The sequence below is a fragment of the Octodon degus genome, unplaced genomic scaffold (genome assembly GCF_000260255.1).
Source record: "Octodon degus isolate 3935 unplaced genomic scaffold, OctDeg1.0 scaffold00013, whole genome shotgun sequence".
Lineage (NCBI taxonomy): Eukaryota > Metazoa > Chordata > Mammalia > Rodentia > Octodontidae > Octodon > Octodon degus.
In genome coordinates this window covers 1,424,396-1,446,255 of record NW_004524589.1, presented here as the reverse complement: position 1 = coordinate 1,446,255, position 21,860 = coordinate 1,424,396, and the positions used below count along the sequence as shown (strand labels likewise).

The 21,860-nt window shown below is 43.9% G+C and overlaps 1 protein-coding gene across 1 annotated transcript in view; it reads left to right on the top strand.

Moving 5' to 3' along the window:
- Gpc6 (glypican 6) overlaps positions 1-21,860 on the top strand; it is a 1,221,089-nt gene that overhangs the window by 1,191,270 nt on the left and 7,959 nt on the right. The window contains exons 7-8 of the mRNA XM_004626257.2: positions 2,483-2,619; positions 20,138-20,313. Of these exons, the coding sequence (XP_004626314.1) occupies positions 2,483-2,619; positions 20,138-20,313 (313 nt within the window). The remainder of the gene's footprint in view (positions 1-2,482; positions 2,620-20,137; positions 20,314-21,860) is intronic.

Below are 21,860 nucleotides of genomic sequence, written 5' to 3'. Positions count from 1 at the left end.
CAGCACACGGCGTGGCACAGCACACGGCGTGGCACCAGCACCCAGCGTGGCAGTATTCTAGTCCTGAGGATGGTGATTGCTTAATGAACTAAACGTAAATATGTCACAGTCGTTTTTGTTGGGCCGATCGCGTTGAAGCGAGTGGGACTGAACGGGCGAGGAGCGGTGGCCCTTGCGGAAGGTTCAGAACTCCGAACTAGATATTAAACAGCACAAATAAAATGTGAAATTTGTTTTTTTTCTCACATATTTAATTGTGAAAAAATTTCAAGCTTACCATCCAGATTCACTAATAATTAAATCATCAATCATTAAAAATCAATAATTATTTTTAAACCGCCACATTTTATACGCATATATATGACCTGTACTAATATTTATTATTGGTTATTATTGAAATATTGTTAGAGTGAACTGTGAACATCGTCGCTCTTTAATTAGCATTAAGTGTGGCTCTCCTCAGAGCGAGACAGCGCTACATCGCCACAGCATGATCTCGCATGCAGGAAATCTATCAGACACACAATCCTATCACCTAGCACAGGGAGTCAGTATATAAAATTTGCCCACTATCTCAATAATGTCCTTTATGACCATTATTTCTTGATCTAACACTAATTCAGAGTCATATACTATATTTGAATATTGCGTCGTCTCCTAACTTTTAATCGGAAATAAATCTTTAGCCTTTCATGTTATTTTTCTTAGGGTTCCTATATTCTGAATACAAATCCTTTATCAGGTGGGACTTGCATAACTATTCTCCCTGACTGTGATTGGTCATGTAATTCTAACAAGCTCTCTTTTTTGTTGCTGGTATGTGTTTGTGACCCATAATGATCACATGCATTCTGGAGAATTACCACGCGCATGTCTCACCTGCTGCTTATGCTGCCCTCTCCTCGCCCCTGTGCCCCATGCCCTTAGCCCATCTCACCGCGTCTACCTCCCTGCTTCCTACCATCTCTCTTTAATTGTCCTCCTAGAAGTGTTTCTATTTGGGATTTCCTGTGGACTAGAGATGCACCGCGCTTTCTTGTCAGTGTGTGTCACTGTGGAGGGGAGGCCAGCTGTTGTCTAGGATGTCCCCCGATTTGAGGTGGTCGGAGGAGTCCGCCTGATTAGATTCAGCAGGTAGACTGGCTGCCTCAGCCTGTGGGTTTCCTGCACGGCTCGCTCAGGGATCCTCTAGCTTTGAGCACTTGCCTGCCAAGCGCACACACTACAATGTCACCGCCTTTTCCTCTGTAGTTAAGCAGGGGTGGGAGGGCTTCCACATGCGCCTCCCAGGCCTCTCTCGATGCGTGGCTCTCCCAGCGCTCTGCAGCAGAGCCCCACCAACTGGATGACCGAAAGCCACAGCAAGGTGCTGTCCCCAGGGCCTGGAGTCTGCAGTCAGGGTGCTGCCAGGCTTCGTTCCCTCCGAGGGCTGTGAGGAAAAGGCCTTGCATTCCTGGCTGGTGGATGGCTGTCCCCTGTGGCACCCCTCCTGTCATCTGCCTCCCCCAGCCGGACATCTCTGAGTCCAAATATTCCCTCTTTATTAAGACATCAGTCGTGTCAAATCAGGACTGAACCTCGTAATTCCACTGACTCGTCTTCACCTCAGTAAAGACGCAATCTCAAAATAAGGTCACATGCTGAGAAATGCTGGGTCAGAACTTCAAAAATATGCATTTGTAAGGACACGACTCAACCCGTAGCATACACACTGTGTTCATCCATGGACTTCCCCCGTGCTTGCAAAGACAGAGAAGGAAATTGGAACTCTGGTTGCATCGACAGAAATGTTCACTGGGGAGCCTGCAGTCCCTGCCCCGGCCCTTGTCACAGTAGGAAGTCAAAGGCGAGGACACCCAAGCACCTGCACTAGGCCATTCCTGCCAGCTGTCCCCCACCTGTGCACTGCACCCCATGGGATTTCCCTCCTCGGGTGCTGGAGACTTTGCCTTGCCCTGGGCTTTCTACTCACACCCTAGTGTGTGGTGTGGGGCTGGCAACTGCACCTGAGCAGAAGTTCCCAGCAGCTGAACTGGTGACAAGATTTCTTTCTTGCAGAAACCAGTAGGCCAGTAGGAAGGTGTTTCCTTTCTCACTGCAGTGTTTCAGAGCATGTATGTGCACTCAGACAAGTGGGTTAGAAAGCATGCACTTAAGTGTTTGCAATAGGGACTCGAGAAAGAGGGCCCAGAAGCCAGGTGAGATGCTTGCTACATTTTTAAGTCAAGGGATGGAAGGGCAGGGAAAAAGGAAAACAAAGAACCAACTACCTAAGCCCTCTTTGCCAGATACAAGCAGAAGATGGCGTTGGGGGGGGGTGCTGTTCTGGCTGTGAACCCGAGCATCCTGTCTGTCTCTTAAATGTGATAGTTGTGTCACTCACATCACAGGTCCTATAACCTTCACCTGCGCTGTGTCCTTGTGCAGAAGGGAGCAGAGCCTGCGAAGGGCATTCACCACCTTTCCTTGGTTTCTCTATCAGGTCACAGACATAAAAGAGAAATTGAAGCTCTCTAAAAAGGTCTGGTCGGCACTGCCCTACACCATCTGCAAGGATGAGAGCGTGACGGCGGGCTCGTCCAACGAGGAGGAATGCTGGAACGGGCACAGCAAGGCCAGGTAAGGAGCAGAGGTGGGCAGGGCCGAGAATGCAGGCCTGGGAGGCTCTCCTGGCACCACTCTATAGACCCCTTTATGCAGCAAGCAGCAGAGGGTGGAGGGACGCAACGTCACTCAGCGACAGATGTTGAGAGTGGCAGATTTGATGGGCACCTGGGAGCACTTACTCTCAAGGTGCCATTAAGCATGGAATCCTTGCTCTGAACGTCTGGCCTCCAAATGAGGAAGGAGGAATGGTGACAGATGCCAGATCGCACTTAGCCTGAGATCACAAAGAGCTGTTTTATGTTCACTTAATGACTTTAAGATAGCAGGGCTATTTTTACCCAGAGTTAAATTTGCAGAACTTTTTTCACCACAAGTTAAATAGCAAATGAAAATTCAACTATAGTATTTCCAGCCTTAGAAGGAAAAATAATGGAGTATTTATTGAAAAGGTAAAGGGAAATAGCCAAGGGACAAGCAAGGAAGAGTTTAAACAGGCCCGCCCTTGGGAAGTCCTCCCAGAACCTCCTTTTAAGAGGGGGCTCTGTATTTAGCTCCCTAGCTGTTGACCAGGGCTGCGGCAACTCGATTAGGAGTGTCTGAATGTGTTGATTCTTCTCAGAAGTGGACTTGGCTGGGTTTTCATAGGGTGGAGACATTGAACCAGGGCACTGGCTGGGACTTGGCAAGCAGGGCAAGACATGAGGAGAGAAATCTGCCACAGCCCTCAGCAGCCAGGCTGCAGGTGGGTAAAGCAGATGGTAAGTTGGACCCAAGGAATCTTCAGGGATTGACTGACAGGTGAAGAAAGTAAGAAGGGAATCTACTCAGAGGTCTTATTGGGAAGTCTCAAACATAGGAAACAGCTGTGATCCAAAGGGAGCAAGAAGGGAGCTTCAATATTAAGTTTAGAAGAAATCTGCAAGAAGTGAGGAGTTCAAGGCAGGCATCTATTAGGTGTTATTTCTCACACTGCTGTATTGTATTTTTTGCATCTAGTGCTAATGCCATCATTAACCATACCAGAAAGAGCTTAGCAAGGTGTAATCAAGACACCTTCAGAAAGAGCTTTAACCATTTCTAGTTACCTAAAGTATCAATATGCAAATTTTATTTATTTTTTGAGATTAGAATTTCTTCTTTATTGTAAAGTTCCATGCTGATAGAAAATTCTGAAAATACAAAAATATGAAAGAATGCCCCATTTTGAAATAACAACTATTAACTTTATTCCTACTAGCTTTTTTCTTTTGTGTGTGTTTCTTTTTTTCCATAATTTTATTGAGAAATGAATAGCAATGAGACAGGTTCAAATCAAATTGGTACGACAGTTCCAATAATTAACACATTGCACAATGTCTTCCTAGTGGTTCTTTGTTGTACAAGACGCAGACATGATATCCTATTTACAAACACTATTAGAACAGATCCCTCTGTTCATTGAATTAAGAGAATGTAGCTATATATCTATCTAACCATTTTGAATACACAGATACAAAATGATAACTCATCTGTATCCCCTTTTTTATTTAGTTCCGTTATTTGAATATTATAGGTGTGTTAACTCATCAAAATATTCCAAAATAGTCCAGTAGTCCATAATAGTATTGGGTCTTCCGCTTAACTGGTAATGTCAGAAGTTGTTGACCTGAGTCCCCTACAGCTCAACATAACAACATGGCTTTACTTCTTGTACTTCATTTTATACTTTTCTGTTGGATGGCTAAGCCCAAGATAAAGCAAGACCTATGCAACAAGAGGTATAGCTTTTGAATCTGATAAGGTCAGTCAAATCCCCTCAGGATTTATCCTGAGACCCTGTACCTCAGATTGTAGATCCTTTGTCACTGTCAGCCATATAGATGAGTCACAGCCATTGCTTGGCCAATGTGTTCTCTGTGAAAGCCTAAGAGAATGTTTTCTTTCCATGTGACTCTCCTTAGGCACACTCTACATCATCAATCACTTTCCTCTTTGGCCCCATAATCTCCTTGATCAGAAAATTTGGGGCATTACTGAGTTACATGATGTTACAATACAAGTTTTCATATGTCCTGAATCTTCATTGACCTTGGAAGGCTAAGGCCAAAATGTTGGCTTTCCTTGTGGCCCTCCTTTTTCTCCAATTTTTGGTCTGCAGACTTAGGCTGTTAACCCTCCCAAAGAGAAGCTTATTGCTATTACCATACAACCTAGGCTGTTGAGTTTAACCTCACTGTCTGAATATCAGACACCCTAGGCATAACATGGAACAGGTATTTTTCCTCAAGTATTGATATGTTAAACTTTAATATCCAAATTTTAGATTATGGGAGGACAAAAAGTAAGTTCGTGGTATGATCAACATGATGCTCAAAAATTCTAAGTATTTTCCTGTAGTCCCAGCATACTGGAAGGCCAAGGTAGGAGGATCACAAGTTCGGACCTGGCCTGGGCAACTTAGCAACTTAGTGAGATCCGGTCTCAAAATAAAAATAAAAAGAGCGGAGTATGCAGTTCCATGCAGAGGCCCTGGGTTTAATGTCCATTTGTGCAAGTTAATTAATTAAAATACAAAAAAATAAATTAAAATGAGAAACTTGACATTTGAGGCTGGAGGCCAGCAAATTCAGCTGTCAATTCACAGCTTCAGTTGTGTCCTTGCCCAGTGAGGATGCAAAGGCACTGGAAAGAATGAGCAGGTGGCCTCATGAATATGTTTGGTTCTTCAAGCTGCTCTGTTGCTCATCTGTGTTTACCTTCCAGCCCTAGCTGGAATGAAAACTGTGTCTGAGCATCATTCCCACTGACAGCCACATATTAGCACATGAGCAATTTCTTACAAAAGGACATAAAGAATGGCCGTTAATTGTGGGTAGGAAAATGACTAAAACTCCATTAAGAAAATGAATGGAAACATAAAGACCACTGAAGTGAGAGCAACAGGAGGTCAAGGTGATCAGCCACTTCCTCTTAGTGCAGAAGAGCCCAGAGACAGTAAAGGACATGTCCCTGCGTACCTGGTTAAGACAGATGAAGGATGAAGTCTCCTGTGTGGTAGACCAGTAGTCTCCTGTTTTAGAGATTTCCCCTGCCCCTTTTCTCAAAAACAGTAGCTAAATATTCCTTTTCCTGTGCTAAAAGAACAAATTAAACGGATGCTGAGCGCTGTGAGCTCTGCACTACTCAGCGAACCTCTCCATCCATCAGCAATACCTCTCCATCCATTAAGCTCTCCCTCTGCCTGGCCACCATGCCAGGCTCTGAGGAGTAAGTGCTATGGGGTGACAATGCCGTCAGGAGAAGACAGGGCTCAAGATCTGGACAGGGGATAGTGGGTCGGGAACTCACTGTTGGATCACACTATTGGACTGGAGGTTTAGAAAAAGACCACATAGGTGGAGAAGTGTCTAAACTGGGATTCAAGGGCCAGATGTGAATCTTATCCTGAGATCATTGGAGGACTTTGTGCAGTAGAAGAAGTGACCGAGTTTCATGCAGCAGAATCAACATTAGGAGAATTTCCAGAGTTTAACCAAATACATATAGCTGCTATTATGCAATATGTACATTGTTTTTAAAATCAGGCTGTCAAATACTTGAAATTTCAACTATGTTATCATTGAAAGCTTATATTTTATGGCTCCTGTTAGTTACTTTTAAAAAGTTCCATGGCTGGGAGGTGTAACATTACAACTTTAGATTTACTGTAGTAATAGGTAACCAGTAAAGACTGGTGAATTGAATTTAAAGATTTCTTCTCATGCAAATATTAATTATTACAAAAATAACATGAAGGATGCTTCTCATTTAAAGGGATTTGAAAGTTAAAGAATTTATTTGCTGAAAAGAGGTTGATCATTGTGTACCAAGTAGACAGACAAGAGACAGAAATTCTGGTGAGCTATTGCCCAGAGACTGATTCTAGACCACAATAATATATTGTATATTTCAAAAAAAGCTAAAAGAATTGATTCTGAATGTTTTATCCCAAAGAAATGATAATGTTTGGGAGACAGATGACTTGCTCTGATTTGAACATTGCACAATGGATGCATGTATCAGCATATTACATTCTGATATCTAAAATCCTTACATGTCCATCAAAATAATAGTAGTACAATACACCCTTTTAATGAGGATAATAGCATTTCCCTTCACTTCTGAAGTATGCATTTTAAGATTACAAGTATTTTTATATATTTAGGAATTGTAAAACCAAAAAAAAAAAAAAAGAAGAAGGGGAAAGGCTATTCTTATCCCCTGTGTGAAATGGTAGTGCCAGAGCTTTTGAAAAATCTGTCAACATGTGTTAATGCATATAAAATGGAGATATATATTAGGATTGATAGAGTGCCACATCCGGAGTTTATAAACCAAAGCTATGTGACGAAGTCCCTAATGAGGTGACAAGTCTCCCTGTCTGGAAGTTTCATCTATCCGACTCTTTCAGGCAGTCTTCTGCTCCTCTTCAGCAGCCCTCTGTCCTAAGTATCCAACAGCCAGCGCGTCTTCCGTCACGCATATTTCTCCCCATTATTTTCAGAAGCAGTGAGAGCTTCTCCACATCTCCCTGCCGCACTTCCCTGATTCAGAAATATATCTGCTTTAGCTTTTAATGTTTCTGGAATCCAAATGACTCCTACAGTGCATTTGTCCACTTAGTCCAACGGCTATGTTATTTTCCCAAAAAGCTGTCATTAAATAAACAGCACCTGTTGGCACTGATGGTGACTTGTTAGAGTAGGACACACACAGACGTGATTCCTGTGGTGGCCACACGGGGCAGTCTGCTGTGCTGAGACCACAGTGGAGGGCCTGTGAGCTCTGACTGTCCTAGATCCCAACCCATTGCCGCCTTCACTATCTCTGTCCAGTCCCTCTCCATTTCATCTCACGTTGCCTCGGTATCAAAACAGGCCTGGCAACAGGAGAGGAGGTAGGAGGACACTCTGCTCTTGGGTGGCAGCAAACTGCAGGTGCACCCCCTAGCTCAATCTGTGTTTCAGCCTCCATTCTCCTTTTTCCCCGCCCACCCCCCATAATTTTATTGAAAAACAAATAGCAATGAGACAGTTTCAAACCAAATTCGTAGAACAGTTTCAATAATTAATACATTGCATGCATTCTTCCTAGAGTGGTTAATTGCTGTACAAGATGTGGGCATGATTTACAAACACTATTAGAACAAATCCCTCTATTCATTAAGAGAATGTAACTATATATCTAACCTAACCACTTTGAATACACAGATGCAAAATGGACATTCATCTGTATCCCCTTTTTCTGTTTAGTTCTGTTATTTGAATATTATAGGTGTGTTAACTCAGCAAAATATTCTAAAAGAGTCCAGTAGTCCATAATAGTATTGGGTCGTCTGATTGACTGGCAGTGTCAGAAATGGTTGGCCTGAGTCCCCTAGAGCTCAACATAACAGCATGGCTTTACTTCTTATACTTCATTTTTAGACTTTTCTGCTGGATGGTTAAGACCAAGATAAAGCAAGACCTATGCAACAAGAGTTGTAGCTTTTGGGTCTGATAAGGTCAGTGAAATCCCCTCAGGAATTTTCTGATCAAGGAGATTATGGGGCCAAAAAGGAAAGTGATCGATGATGTAGAGTGCCTAAGGAGAGTCACATGGAGAGAAAACATTCTCTTAGGCTTTCACAGAGAGCACATTGGCCAAGCAATGGCCGTGACACATCCACATGGCTGACAAAGAATCAACCTCCATTCTAACAACAGGATTAAGTAGTTAAGAGACTCTTCTGCCAACCTCTTGTGACAACGTGAGGATCAGGGTGATAGAGCTATGAAAACAGCTTACAAATTCTAAACCCATAGAAACTTTGGTGGGCAGGCTGAACTCTTGGAGATCTTTTTAAAATTCATTGCCTGGATCAGTAGGTGCTGTGGACTGAACGCTTGTATTCCCTCAAAAATTATATGTTGAAATCCTAAACCCCAAAGGGATGGCATGCAATGTAGTGATTCGGCAGGTACTTGGGTCATGAGAGTGGGACCCCCCCTCAATGGAATGGCTGTCTTCATAAGAAGAAACAGGAAGAAGCAACACTTCTCAGTGCATATTAGGACAGAGCAAGAAGTCAGTCATCTACAAACCAGAAAGACAACCTTCATCTGACACAGACACTGTCAGCACCTTGATCTCGGATGCTCCGATCCCAATCCCCCATAACTATGAGAAATAAGTGTTTGCTTTTTTTTTTGGTGTGAAATTGTTCATTATGAAGAAAAAAGGCTATACGATAATTGAAGATGAACCTGTCTTGTTAAAAAGATTTTGGAGAAAAGGTTCTGAGGTGTATAAAAATTCTGGATATGACATTTCTTTTAAAGGAGAAAATATTTATTTAGCTCCCAGTTTGTAGAGGTTTCATCCCATTGTCAGCTAGCTCCAAAGCAGGCCAGCGGGGCATCAGAGTAGAGAAGAAATAGTTCATGGAATAGCAGACAGAAGACAGAAGACAGTGAGCAGCAAGCAACAGCAGCGGGGGGGGGGCGCTAATTGCTTATTAATGTGTTACTAGTGTTTATTTCTGGATGAGTATATGATTTTTTTGCATTTTCCATTTGCTAAGCCATATATTCTACAGTGAATCTACATATACAGCAATGCAATAATGCTAAACTTTTCGAGAAGAAGGCATTGTTTAGCTATAATAGCATTGTCTCCATTCACTTTTAGGTTTGTATAAATAACTACTTTCTTTTTTTATTGAAAATATTTTTTTATTTTTCATTTTATTTTTATTTTCTGTTTTATTTTTAATTTTTTCCATAATTTTATTGAGAAACAAATAGCAATGAGACAGTTTCAAACCAAATTGGTAGGACAGATTCAATAATTAACACATTGCATACATTCTTCCTAGTGGTTAATTGCTGCACAAGATGCAGACATGATATCCTATTTACAAACCATTAGAACAAATCACTCTATTCATTAAGAGAATGTGACTATATATCTATCCTAACCGCTTTGAGTACACAGATACAAAATGGACATTCACCCATGAATGAAAGTGTTTGTTTTTTAAGCCATGCATCCTGTGGTATTTTTATTGGAGAAGCCAGAATTAAAACAATGAAGTCCCAGGACAGGGAGGGGGCGCTGTGTGAGATTTCTAACAGTTTGGTGGGGTTTTGCTGGTCCAGGGATAATACTTGGAATAGCAAGTCTCTGAGGCACCTTCACCAGAGCTGCACTCAAAACACTGTGCAACAAAATTACACTGACAAAAGAGCCCACTGTGTTTCTGAAATTCAAATTTGCTCTATTTTATCAGCCTTATGAGCATAGTAAGATCCTCCTGTCCTCAGCCTCAGGGAACATATCACAACCTTTTGTTCTCTCTTTGCTTTCACCTTGATGTTTCCTTTAGTGGGGCTTTTCTTACATTAAAAATAATAATAACAATATAGGCCAAGAAATCACACAGTTCTGTTGTGATATCACCCCATGATGGTAGGCAAGGGGAAAGCCGCACTGACAACGGGTGGCATGGGCTCTACAAATGCACCAGGAGAGAATTTTAAGTTGGAAATAAGGCACAGGCTTGAGGATGCAGGAGACACTACATCAAAACGCTGGTCTCAGATGGTGTGATTGTGTCAACTGGTAAGAAGGAATACTTTTGAGTCTTGAATCTTTGGTCAACAGTTGATTCAATGACTATCTAAGTGAGCTCAGGGTGCTACATAGAAAATGCTATAGATTTAACCAACCGGGCTGTATGTTGCATAATTCTAAAGGCTGGAAAGTTCAAGATTGGGATGCCAGCAGAGATATGATTTTGTGAAGGTCTCCTGCTGAGCACCCTGAGGACCTTCATTCTGTGGACTTACAAAGTGGAGAAAGTTCATGTCTCTCTCTCTCTCTCTCTCTCTCTCTCTCTCTCTCTCTCTCTGATTTATTATTATTGATTTTTTGAAATAGGATCTTATTAATTTCCAAGCCTATCATCAAACTTGCAATCCTCCTACCTCAGGTACCCCTAGTACTGGAATTACAAGCATACGTCACCACACCAAGCTTCTTCCTCTTCCTCTAAAAGCACTAATCCCATTGTAGGGGTTTCGATCTTATGGCTCATCCAACCTCCCTAAATTGATTACATATACATGATTGGTGAAGACGAAAGGTTCACTGTGTGGCTCTTGGATGCCCACAATATGTAATTTATAGCTATTAGTGTTCTAAATCGCATCTCATCTAGCAAAGCTAATCAAAAGCTGTCCTTGGCATTCATAGCAGCTTCCATAAACAGCCAGGTAAATCCATAGGGACCAGCGGGGAAGCGAGCTTGCAGACAGAACTTCTGCGCCTCCCATTTTTCACAGACCTCAGCAACTTCTTCAGGGGAAATGGGAGAAGACACAGGAGCACTGTGACTCCACAGACAGATCGGAACTGAAGGGAAGCTAGTAAGTTCCAGAGGAAAATCGATAGTAATCTAGAAGGCCAAAAGGGAAAGAAATTAAAGACTTGTGGTTCCGGTTACAAATCTAGACCTCCTAAGGTGAAGCTCAGGACCCTAGGAGGACATTCGCAGTCATCAGTCATGGCTGAGAAGGGTGTTCTGGGAAGCTGCTGGCCTGAATGAGCTGTCTGGGTAGAAGTAAGAGAAGAATGATGAGAGAGGCAGGAAAGCCGGCTTGGAAAGCAATACAGGTCTCACACATTAGTGCACCCAGGTTAGAGCTCTGTCAGGAGCCAGCAGGAGAGACAAAGGAGTGAGCAGCCAGGTATTCATTCCCCCTATTCATTAAGAGAATGTGACTATATATCTATCCTAACCACTTTGAATACACAGAAACAAAAGGGACATTCACCCATGAATGAAAGTGTTTGCTTTTTAAGCCATGCATCCTGTGATATTTTTATTGGAGAAGCCAGAATTAAAACAATGAAGTCCCAGGACAGGGAGGGGGCACTGTGTGAGATTTCTAACAGTTTGGCGGGGTTTTGCTGGTCCAGGGATGACACTTGGAATGACACTCTTCCTGCCTGTTCAGATTCTTGCTTTTTAATGGCAGTAGTAGCTACCTTGTCTCTCGCTTCCTCCTGGATTATGTTATCCTCATTGAGATTGTTCCCTTAAAATCCTGTGATTCACAAAGGAAGGGAGAGCGTGGGAAATGATTAAATAGGCAGAAGGAATGTAAGCAGAAGCCAGTCGGAGAGACTGCCCCCTGGTGCACAGGTTGTGTGATTAGACATAAATTATTAGAGCATCTTCGCAGTCTTTAAGTCAGTCATTTTCAAACTTCTCCCTCTCCCTTATAAAACTGGCAAAACAGCTCTCCGATTTTGCTCCCTGTAAGCCAATGTGCAACCATCAATGTGTCCTTTCCTTAAAATGCCTCTGGGAAGACGTGATCAAAGAGCTGCCTGAGCGACAAGGATAAATTGGACCCTTTAGAGATGCACGCAGCTTTTGCGAGGAGTCTCTGCTGTCTTTCAAGGTAGCTGATCCCCACAGAAATATTGAGTCTCTAAGGAAATCCTTTCCTGAGGCCAGGAGGTAAGCACAGCGAATTGTAAGAAGTAGGAAAATTAGAAGAATCTAGAAAATACATCAGTCACTCTCACCAGCCACTGTGTGGATTGACTAACCAAGCGAAATAGCAAGTTATGACCGGTAAGTCTGAGCAGATGGAAGGAAGGCGGAATGATGCATGGTGATGAGAGATCTGTCAAAACAGGGCCTCGGCAGCTCTGGCAGGACAGTACTGTTTCAGTCTGATGGCAGAATCTGTCCCAAAGCACTCTGGCTATATTTTAAAGAACTGCAAATTACTCTATGCACGCCCAGTCAGGCAAACCTGTTAGAAGGTGGGGATCCTGTCTAAGAAAAGAACTGGCAGTTATCAAGCCTGGCATTCTTAAATGCTTGCCTCCCTTCCTCTGGAGGATTTGGGAAGGGAAGAATCCATGGGTGGGATCTCGCTGACCATCCTGGGTAAAGGGAAGCCAGGTGCACCTTGTAGGTGGAAAAAGACGTTGAGCAGAAGCACCTTCCAATAGGAGGAAGGGAACCCGGCGCTGGTCCACAGCTCCCAGGTCTTTTCTCTCTGCTCTGTAGTTTGCTGACTCCAGTCCTACCATGAAAGCACAGGTTTGGGGGCTCCTGCCAGTGAGGTAAGCAGCCAAGTTGTAGAGTGCAGCTTCTGCTGACTGCACCGACTGATGGGCTGTGTGTTCTCCAAGAGCTCCCAAGCCATTTCCTGCCTCCCACATGCCAGCTGGAGGGGAGCCATCACCATCTCTCTTCTGTCCAGGAATTCAGCCTCTCAAGCTCCAGATTTTTGCTGTTCTCAGCCACAAGTTTGGCACTCAATCTGCATAAGAATAAATTGAACTTGTACAGTGGAGAATAAAATAAATTAGCCAAGTGCATTGCCAGTGGTCGCACTGCCAGGTCCTAGAGAGATCTCAGGTGTCCCAGGTATAGCTGGTGAGCCGTTGACCGTATCTCAGTGTGACATCACATGCAGTAACTCATTTCACAGACCCCTCTAGCTTCATAGATTTCAAGAATGTGTAAATCTGCTTAAAGCAGAGGGTTACCATGCTTTAAGTAATACCAGGATAAATGAAAAGGGAATAAAACTAGTCCACATCAAAACCTTTTTAAATGTACATTTAAAGCTTAGTTTTAAAAAGCTGCAGCAAAAACACTATTTTCACTATTTCATGGCTTCCATGTCAGTGACATTAAGGACATTCCCATGGTGTCTCCATCACACTGTCCATGCACAGAAATTCTCATCTTCCCAGATGGAGCCTCTGCACCCATTAATCAATAATTCCCCACTTCCCTCCTCTCCAGACTGTGACACTCACCTTTGTACTTTCCATCGATATGAATTTGACTACTACAGGTATCTCATATAAGCAGAGCGCTTCAATATTGTCCTTTCGTGTTTGGCCCATTTCCTTATTCACCTAATATCCCCAGTGGCCTTCCAGGTCCTGCCATGTGTCAGAATTTCCTTCCTTTATAATGTGGAATTGTATCACTCTTTGTTGTATCAGAACCACATTGCTGTCATATCCATTCACCCATCAATGAACACTTTGGTTGTTTTGCCCTTCTGGCTGTTAAGAATAATGCTAAACAGACGTGTACAAATATCTGCTCCAGTCCTCACTTTCAATTCTCTCGGGGACACACCTCAGGGTGGAATTGCTGATCATACACTAGTTCTGTCCTTCACCTTTTGAGAAAGTGTATATTTTGCCCCAGAGGCTGCACAATTATACAGTCCTACCGGCAGCACACAGCTTCCACTTGCGCTCTCCTTGCCAACACTTGGTCCTTTGCTGGTATCAATAGTAGCCACCCTGAGGTGTGTGAAGTTTAAACCTCAAGTCCTGAGTCAGCTTGTGAAAGAGATTGCTGATAGCACTGGTTTGCCTTTCCTTGCATGAGGCCCCTGGGATTATCTGGGTTTTGCAAATTTAGAATTTTTAAAAAAAATTTAGAGACTTATGGCTGTAAATATGCTCTATATGATGTGATATTCCTACTAGGATCTGGATGTACAACCCATGAGCAAACACATTAATATTTCTGCAGAAACAGCATTAATATCCTAAAGGTAGGGTAAATAAGAGCTTAACTAGGGCTGGCCACATAGCTCTGCAGATTAAAGCACCTGCAAGTGGGCGCAGGGGCTGGGGGTTAAATTCCCAAGCCTGCTGTGCTGGCCCCACCCCAGGCCATGCTGAGAGGGCAGTTGAGACTGGGCGTGGTGGCGCGTGCCTGTAATCCCAGCTCTTGGGAGGCTGTAAACACGTGGATCACTCCGAGTCCGATCTAGTAGTGAGACCCTGAATACCCTGTAGGCCCTTCCCTAAAATACAAAAAAAAAAAAAAACTTAATTGGCCTCATTTCTGCTCTGATGAAATCTTGATGACACTATATTGCAGGAGCAACCATAACAATTTTCATATTTTAGAATTGCACAGAAGGAATTCTGGGCCTACATTAGCACTCAATTTTCTTCAACTAAAACTGTGACTTTTTAAGCTGTGAAGGAGGATGAGTGTATAGCTCTGAACTACAGCTTGCTGCAGAGCCAGGTACCAAGGGGGGGCGTCACTGGGGCAACGTGAAGAGTTGAGGCTGCTTCCTCTACCTTCTTCCAGTTGCCCCCTGAGGAGCAGCCCAAGTCCAGCCCAGCCGATCCGCTGGACACTGTTCTACTCCCAGCCCCAGCTCTCTCTTAAACTCACGTGGAACCTACCGGCACCTCCGAGCCGCCACTCCTTGCTCCTGCCTCACTTCTCATATTTGTAGCCTTCAGTTCCCAGTCTTGAGGGGTGTGAGGCTTTCCTCATCCATAGCTTCCTGTATCAGAATGAAGGGCAGCCTGGATGTGCCCATGAGAAGTGTCGAATGCCCAGCCATCATGCCTCTCAACCCTATGAACACATGCAGGTGGCAGCAGACTCTTTCTGGTCTCACCAGCAGAACTGGAAGAAAGGATTCCAGGGTGAGAGTAGCAGATGAGGTGGTTGGCCAGTGAGAACTTTGCAGGGGCAAGTTCATTTAATGCCTCTTGGGTGACAGAGCTGTCACCTCACTGCTGAGGGTCCAGGTACAAAGCCTGCAGCCACCCACAGGGTTGTCATTCCTGCTGTCACATTCTTATTGCTGTCTTCTACCCTAACTGGATATTATGTTCAGAAAAATTGAGGTGCATACAACAACAATATGAAGTTAAATGTGAAAACAAATAATTCTACCACAGTAATGCAGGTTAAGTATTTAGGGCACCCTACAAACAGAAGCCAGCCAGAACGAGGAGGCTGAGCTTGGCCATCCTGAGTCACCACCTGCCTGCCACATCATGTCATGAAGCATTGGCAGACACCGACACCCACAGTCGTCCTTGCTTCTGGGTTCTGTCTGTTCCAAACACACATACACCCAACCTCGGGACCCAGGTGCCCTGTGCCAGGGTTCTCCTGCTGCATCTCTCAGTGGTACAACAGTGAAAAGAACACTATGCTATCGTGTTCAGAAGCTCTGTAGAATCTTATCCCAAGAGGAGCTTCCTGGGCTCAGTGACATAGACCTCCATTCATAACAGTTACTCTTAGCAGCCATAATCTGGCAGAATATGGGATTTATACCAAAAGACAAAACATGAGAAGCAACCAGTGAATGGACTCATGAGACCATGGTGAGGAACTCAGCTTTCTCGAGCCTTCCAGCTGCTCTATGACTCATCCCTAAGTTTTGCCTCTGGAGTTATCTCAGGATGACAAAAGTGACCATTTTGTGACCATTTTGTTTTTCAACTATTTTAGGTTTAAATTTCTGCATTGTCCCTATGATAACTCTTTAGACACAGAGACAGGAGAAAAGGTTCTCGGTGGGAGAGACATGTTATGCCCATTTTTATGGTAAGAGATGAATCATCAGTGAACCTCATGGCTTAACTTGGCAGTCCCTTGCTGTCCCTGGATATTGAGACCCCAAGGGCAACATTCCTACACAAGCCGTTGCAGCAAGCTCTTGATGAAAGAGGCCCAGTGAGCTGAGAAAGGTGCACAGAATTAAAGGCAGACACAGCCCTGGTTCAGTCAGATTCAGTGCAGAATATGAAGGGGCTGTGTAGTACCGGCCTTGTCCCTGCCATCTCTGAGCTGGGGTCAGCTGCAGATGCCCGCACTTGCCAGGGCTTCCACTGGCATCATAGATGGGCAGAGCTCTTGGAGCCCAGCACATAGGGTTAAGGGTCAACCCAATGTTATATATTAGAGGTTATACCAAGGAGACAATCTCAGAAGCCAGCAAGAATTTATTTATACACCTGATATAGTCAAAGGTATAAGTTATGCTTTACTGCAAAAATAAAGAGCTACGGGTTCACAGCTTTTTAAAATTTCTATTAGGACATTTTGGGGGGCAGTAATATTTGAAGCTTTCATGGAAAAGAATTTACAATGTACTCCATGTTTTATTATTCATAATTTAGTGAACATTGTGAAGTCAATTTTGTTCAAGAGATGGCTGAAAACAGAGCTTATTCCAAGGGCCTCTGATTTAAAACGGATAAACCAATTCGCACACAGCTATATCCTGCATATGATTTGACACCTTGACAAATGACTGGAGCATCAAAGCTTTTCTATGTAGCTTTTCTTTTAGAGATTGATGGGCAGAGGCTCCTGGGGTTCCTTATATGATTGTCTGTTCTTTTGCATATATTGGCATTTCTAAAATAAAAAGATTACCAAAGAGAAAAGAGTGACAAGTGGTGCCCAGCATGCGCACAGCTTGGTGACACGGACTGAGCCTGCATTTCAGCACCAACTCATCCCCTCATCTCAAAGAATGAATTTTTGCAGTGCACAGCATGGCCCTGGCAGCATTACAAAAGGCTGGGCCGATCCCTGAAAGCTGAAATCCTTGTGTGCTGTAAACACATACTAAATTTTCTTTTTAATTAAAAAATACATTATCCTAAGAAAAAGTGAGATTCAATTCCTGGCACCACACGCTGCACCGGCCCCACCCCCGGGTACACCGAGCCATTGACTGAGTCCCGGCCTGGTGGCACGCACCTGTAATCCTAGTGTTGGGGAGGCTGAAAACAGTAAGATCAACATGAGTCCGAGCTGCGTAGTGAGACCCTGTACCAAATACATAAAATTTTTTAAAAAGAGAAAAAATGAGAATTATGCTAGGTCTCTATGATGAGCTGGGCCTTAAATAGGAAAGTGTGTCATGGACAAAGCTAAACAAAACCATTTGAGACAGCAAGTTAATTGAAAGCAAAGTGCCCTGGATTTTTGTTTTCAGCCACAGAGTTCTGCCGCCAGCTGTGTGACGATTTCTCCCCACCAGTAAGCAAGCAGACCCCAGTGAGGTGTCCTCTAATCTATGCAGTTCTGACACTACCTGCCCGTAGACAGTATGACCTCCTGCAGGTTGAAGGCTTAGGCACATGACTGTTCCCCAGCATGTGAGGCCACTCCCGAGCCCCCCGCTGTTCCCCTGTGCTGTAACTCACAGGCTGTTAATCAGAGGTCCCGAGCTTCCTCCTCAGGTTGCGTGGATTTGCTTGAGTGGGTCACAGAGCTCAGCAACATGTTTATCATCTACTGTAAAATACATCACATGGGACCAGATGAATAAAGGCATGGGCTGGCATGTGAGGGAAAGAGCTCGGTGCTTCCTGACCCCTACGGGTACCATCTACAGGAATTGGCAGGTGTTCCTGTGTCCTGAAGATCCTGACCTCTGTCCTTTGGCTGCTTTAAGGAGGCTTTCTTGCATAGACATGATTTCCTAATAGACTGAGTAGGAATCCAGTGAGGCTTGCCTGCCTCAGCCTCCCTCCTTCTCAGCTGGGGTCCTTCGGGAATGACGTAGGTCCGTGGCCCAGTATAGGACAAGAGAGATTAGAGACTTTCCTTATGTCCAGCTCCCAGAGAAAAGTAGATGGGAAGATTTGAGTTTCTACAGCAGCCTTAGAGAAGAGAAATTCTAGTTTCTACCGCCTTTCTTGGGCAGGCAGGATGAGACAGGAAACAGGGATAAAGACTGAAGGAAGATTTCACAGTATGGCCAGACAGGCAGGCTCAGTGGAGCAGAGGCTGCAGGACAAGGAGGTTCCCTCGCAGGGAGTGGCGCAGCCTAATACAGTAGAGCTGGGGAGAGATGCACCTGGCCACCTGAGCTGTGATGTGTGCATTGTAATCCATCACGCGGCAACAGCAGCTGGCTTTGGGATACGTGGGCTTTGGAGTCAGCCTGCGATTAGGCCTGGCATCACCGCCAGTGAGTCTGCACATTTCCTTATCTTCTCGGAGCCTCAGTTTTCTCTTTTGTAAGAGAAGAATAAACTCCTACCTATCTTCTAGATGGGCTGACAGGCAGAATTTCTAAATGCATGCGACAAGTTCAGCACAGGGCCTGGCTAGTGAGGGCCCAGTGGACACCACGGTGACTATCTCAAAAGTCTTTGAACAGAAGAGTGACAGGACAGAATGGCAGGCTAATCAGACTGCAAGAGCAGGCTTGCAGGGAAGTGTAGAGGGAGGGAGGGAGTCAAACAGAGGCCTCCAGAGCTGGCTGCACTCCGGGGATGGACTTCCTGACACACAGGGTTAGTAAACCAGGAAATTGACAGGTGTGCAAGTGAGATGTCTGGGCTCAGAGTGCGTTGTGAGGGCTGTGGCCCGCGATATGAATAAACCTAGACAGCTTTCGGCCGCGGGTGGTGGGGAGCTGACAATTTTGACATTTTGGCTCAGCAAAAGAAACATTAGGCTCAGAACCATTAGATAGTACCCTTCTACTTCATCAGATATTAGCAAATTTACCAAGTTAAACCCAAGATTTGTTTTGTTTGGTTTTACAAAACAAAAACCGTAATAGACATCTCCATTGTGCCAGCAATCACTGGCTACTGGTAAAATGTCCCAAAAACAGAAGGTATAAATGATAGATGATGATTATAGATAAAGAGTGGATAGATACATAAATAACTGATTGATAGAATAACTGATAGAAAATAGAGATAAATATTATAGATAGGTAGGTGGATAGATATGTAGATAATTGATTGATAGAGAGATAAATACTGTACATACACATGGTACATACAGAGATATATAGATACATATGTATATACATAAAGAGATTCAGAAATTTCTCTGGATTAAAATCTGAAGTAGGGTACTCTCCACTAAGAAAAAATCTCCTTCTATGAGAGACCTCTCTCCAACTAAGACACCAGATCATTGCAAGTCCAGTTCTTCCCACCAAAGCGAGAACTGAGGAAGCTACTTAGTCCCTCACTGGAATTGTGTGACTTTTTTGATAGAGAGAGAGTATTTTAAGATACAATCTGTCTAAATCTTCAGTATAGCATTTTTAAAATCAGAAGCCTAAGGCTGGCCACATAGCTCAGCAGATTAAAGCACCTGCAAGCAGGCACAGGGATCAGGGCTCCCTGGGCCTGTGGTGCTTGCTGAGACAGCAATTGAGACTGGGCGTGGTGGCACTCGCCTGTAATCCCAGCTCTTGGGAGGCTGTAAACAGGTGGATCACTATGAGTCTGATCTAGTAGTGAGACCCTGTAGACCCTTTCCTAAAATAAAATAAAATAAAAAACAGAAGCCTACCTAGTAAGTCATTGCCACTTAAAGTCCAAGCCTAGGGCTGATGAGATGGCTCAGTGGTCTAAAGCACCTACTTAGAACAAGCTAAGCTAAGCAAAGCACAGGGACCGCGGTTCAATCCCCCAGCACCACATGCCAGCCAGCCCCACCCCCTGGTGGGCTGAGCTGGCCACACACACTAAATAAACAAATAAAAAAAAAATCCAAGCCTACTGCCATTTTAGCTACATCTCTCTCGCTGAAAAAGGAAAGGTATGTTTACTCTTTGACATTTTTTCCACGAATGAAATCCAGTTGGCTACATGGCTTGGCTTGCAGTGTGGGGTAGCCAGCACACTCTCCGAGGAATCTGCTGTATCATTTCCTTCTTTCTCTCTTCAGATACTTACCTGAGATCATGAATGACGGGCTGACTAACCAGATCAACAACCCCGAGGTGGACGTGGACATCACCCGGCCTGACACATTCATCAGACAGCAGATCATGGCTCTCCGTGTAATGACCAACAAACTGAAGAACGCATACAATGGCAATGATGTCAACTTTCAAGACACGAGTAAGGAAACCTTTACAGTAACTTCCTAAGTGAAAAATTGTTATGGCTGATAACACCATTATTTGTCTTGAAGAGCAGGCTGTATCTTGAACTATGTTCTATTCTTCCTTAATTTGTTAAGCCTTTTACAGTTTAATACATAAAATTTATGCTATAAATCACAGCCAGTCTCAATAGTTTTAATGGCCTGCATTTCACTTTCTCCTTTCTACGTCAGCATTTGTATGTCTGTCCCAATGTTCTGTTTCCTCCCCCCACAACAGCACCATTACATTTCTAAAATGTCTCCACGGGGTCCCCTGTGCTCAGAGGTGGGGTTCTGTATTTATTAGTGCGTTAATCCATTGGTGAGATCATAATATGATGGTATTATTGGATAAGACTTAGGGAGTGGAACCTTTTTAAAGGGAGTGGGACACAGACATGTGGCCTTCAGGACCATATCTGGCCCCTGGCCCCCACCTGTCTGGCTCTTTCCATTTTTGGCTGCTTCTTCATGGCCATGAGGAAAGCAGCCTTCCTCCCCCAGGCCCTCTGCCATGACACTTCTGTCTCGGAGACAGCCGACCATGGACTGAAGAGGTTTGAGAGAGCCTTGAGCCAAACACCTCTTTCTTCTTCTATTTTTTCCCAGGTATTCTAGTCATGGTAATGGAAACCTGACTGATACAATTGCTGAAAGAATTGTGTGCAGCTTGCTGAGACAGCCTGGCCCAAAAGCCCATTCTTATTCTTATAATCTGCTATGTTGAACAAATTACAGATGATCCTTAGCATGGGATGGTTCCATTTCTAAATCCTTGGTTTTACCATGGTGCAGAAGCCCTATTCATTCAGTAGCATCCATTCATACTTTGGATTGGGAGTCTCTCCCAGATTAGGGATATACAGTACAAGGTCCTTTCACCACATTGTGTAGAGGCAGTGAGTGCAGTCCCCAGTCAGCCAGATTATGAAGGAAAACAGCTGACACTCAGTGGTGGCCTTGCTGCTGTCACAGCTTATAGGCAGATCCCCTCATGTGGTCATAGCTGGGGCTCTTTGGAGATGGCCAATGGATCTAGGGTGTATGCTGCTGGGATCAAGGATGTGATGCTGGGATTAATTGATGATGCAATGCTCAGATTAAGGCTGCCCCACCCTGAGGTGGGTAATGTGGATAAGATATAAGAAACAAAAGTCTCCTACAACTTACTACCTTCTGCCTGCTCTACTTTGCCATGAACTGTTTCTCGTCTGTGAAGTGCCTCTGTCAGGCCACTCTGCCTGGGAGCCAGCCAACTATGAACTGAAACAAACTGTGAGCTGAAATAGATCTTTCTCCCTTTGACCTTGGGTATTGGATATTTTGTCTTGGCAACAAGGATAGTAACCAAACAGTTGCTAAACTAGGATATTCAATGAATTTTCAATTTAAGACATTTTCATCATACAATGAGTTTATCAAGATGTATCTTCGTCATAAGTTGAGATATATTTATATTGTATGAGTCCCAGAAATTTTGTTTGGGTTTTGTCTAAGTGGTTCTCTCTCTCTCTCTCTCTCT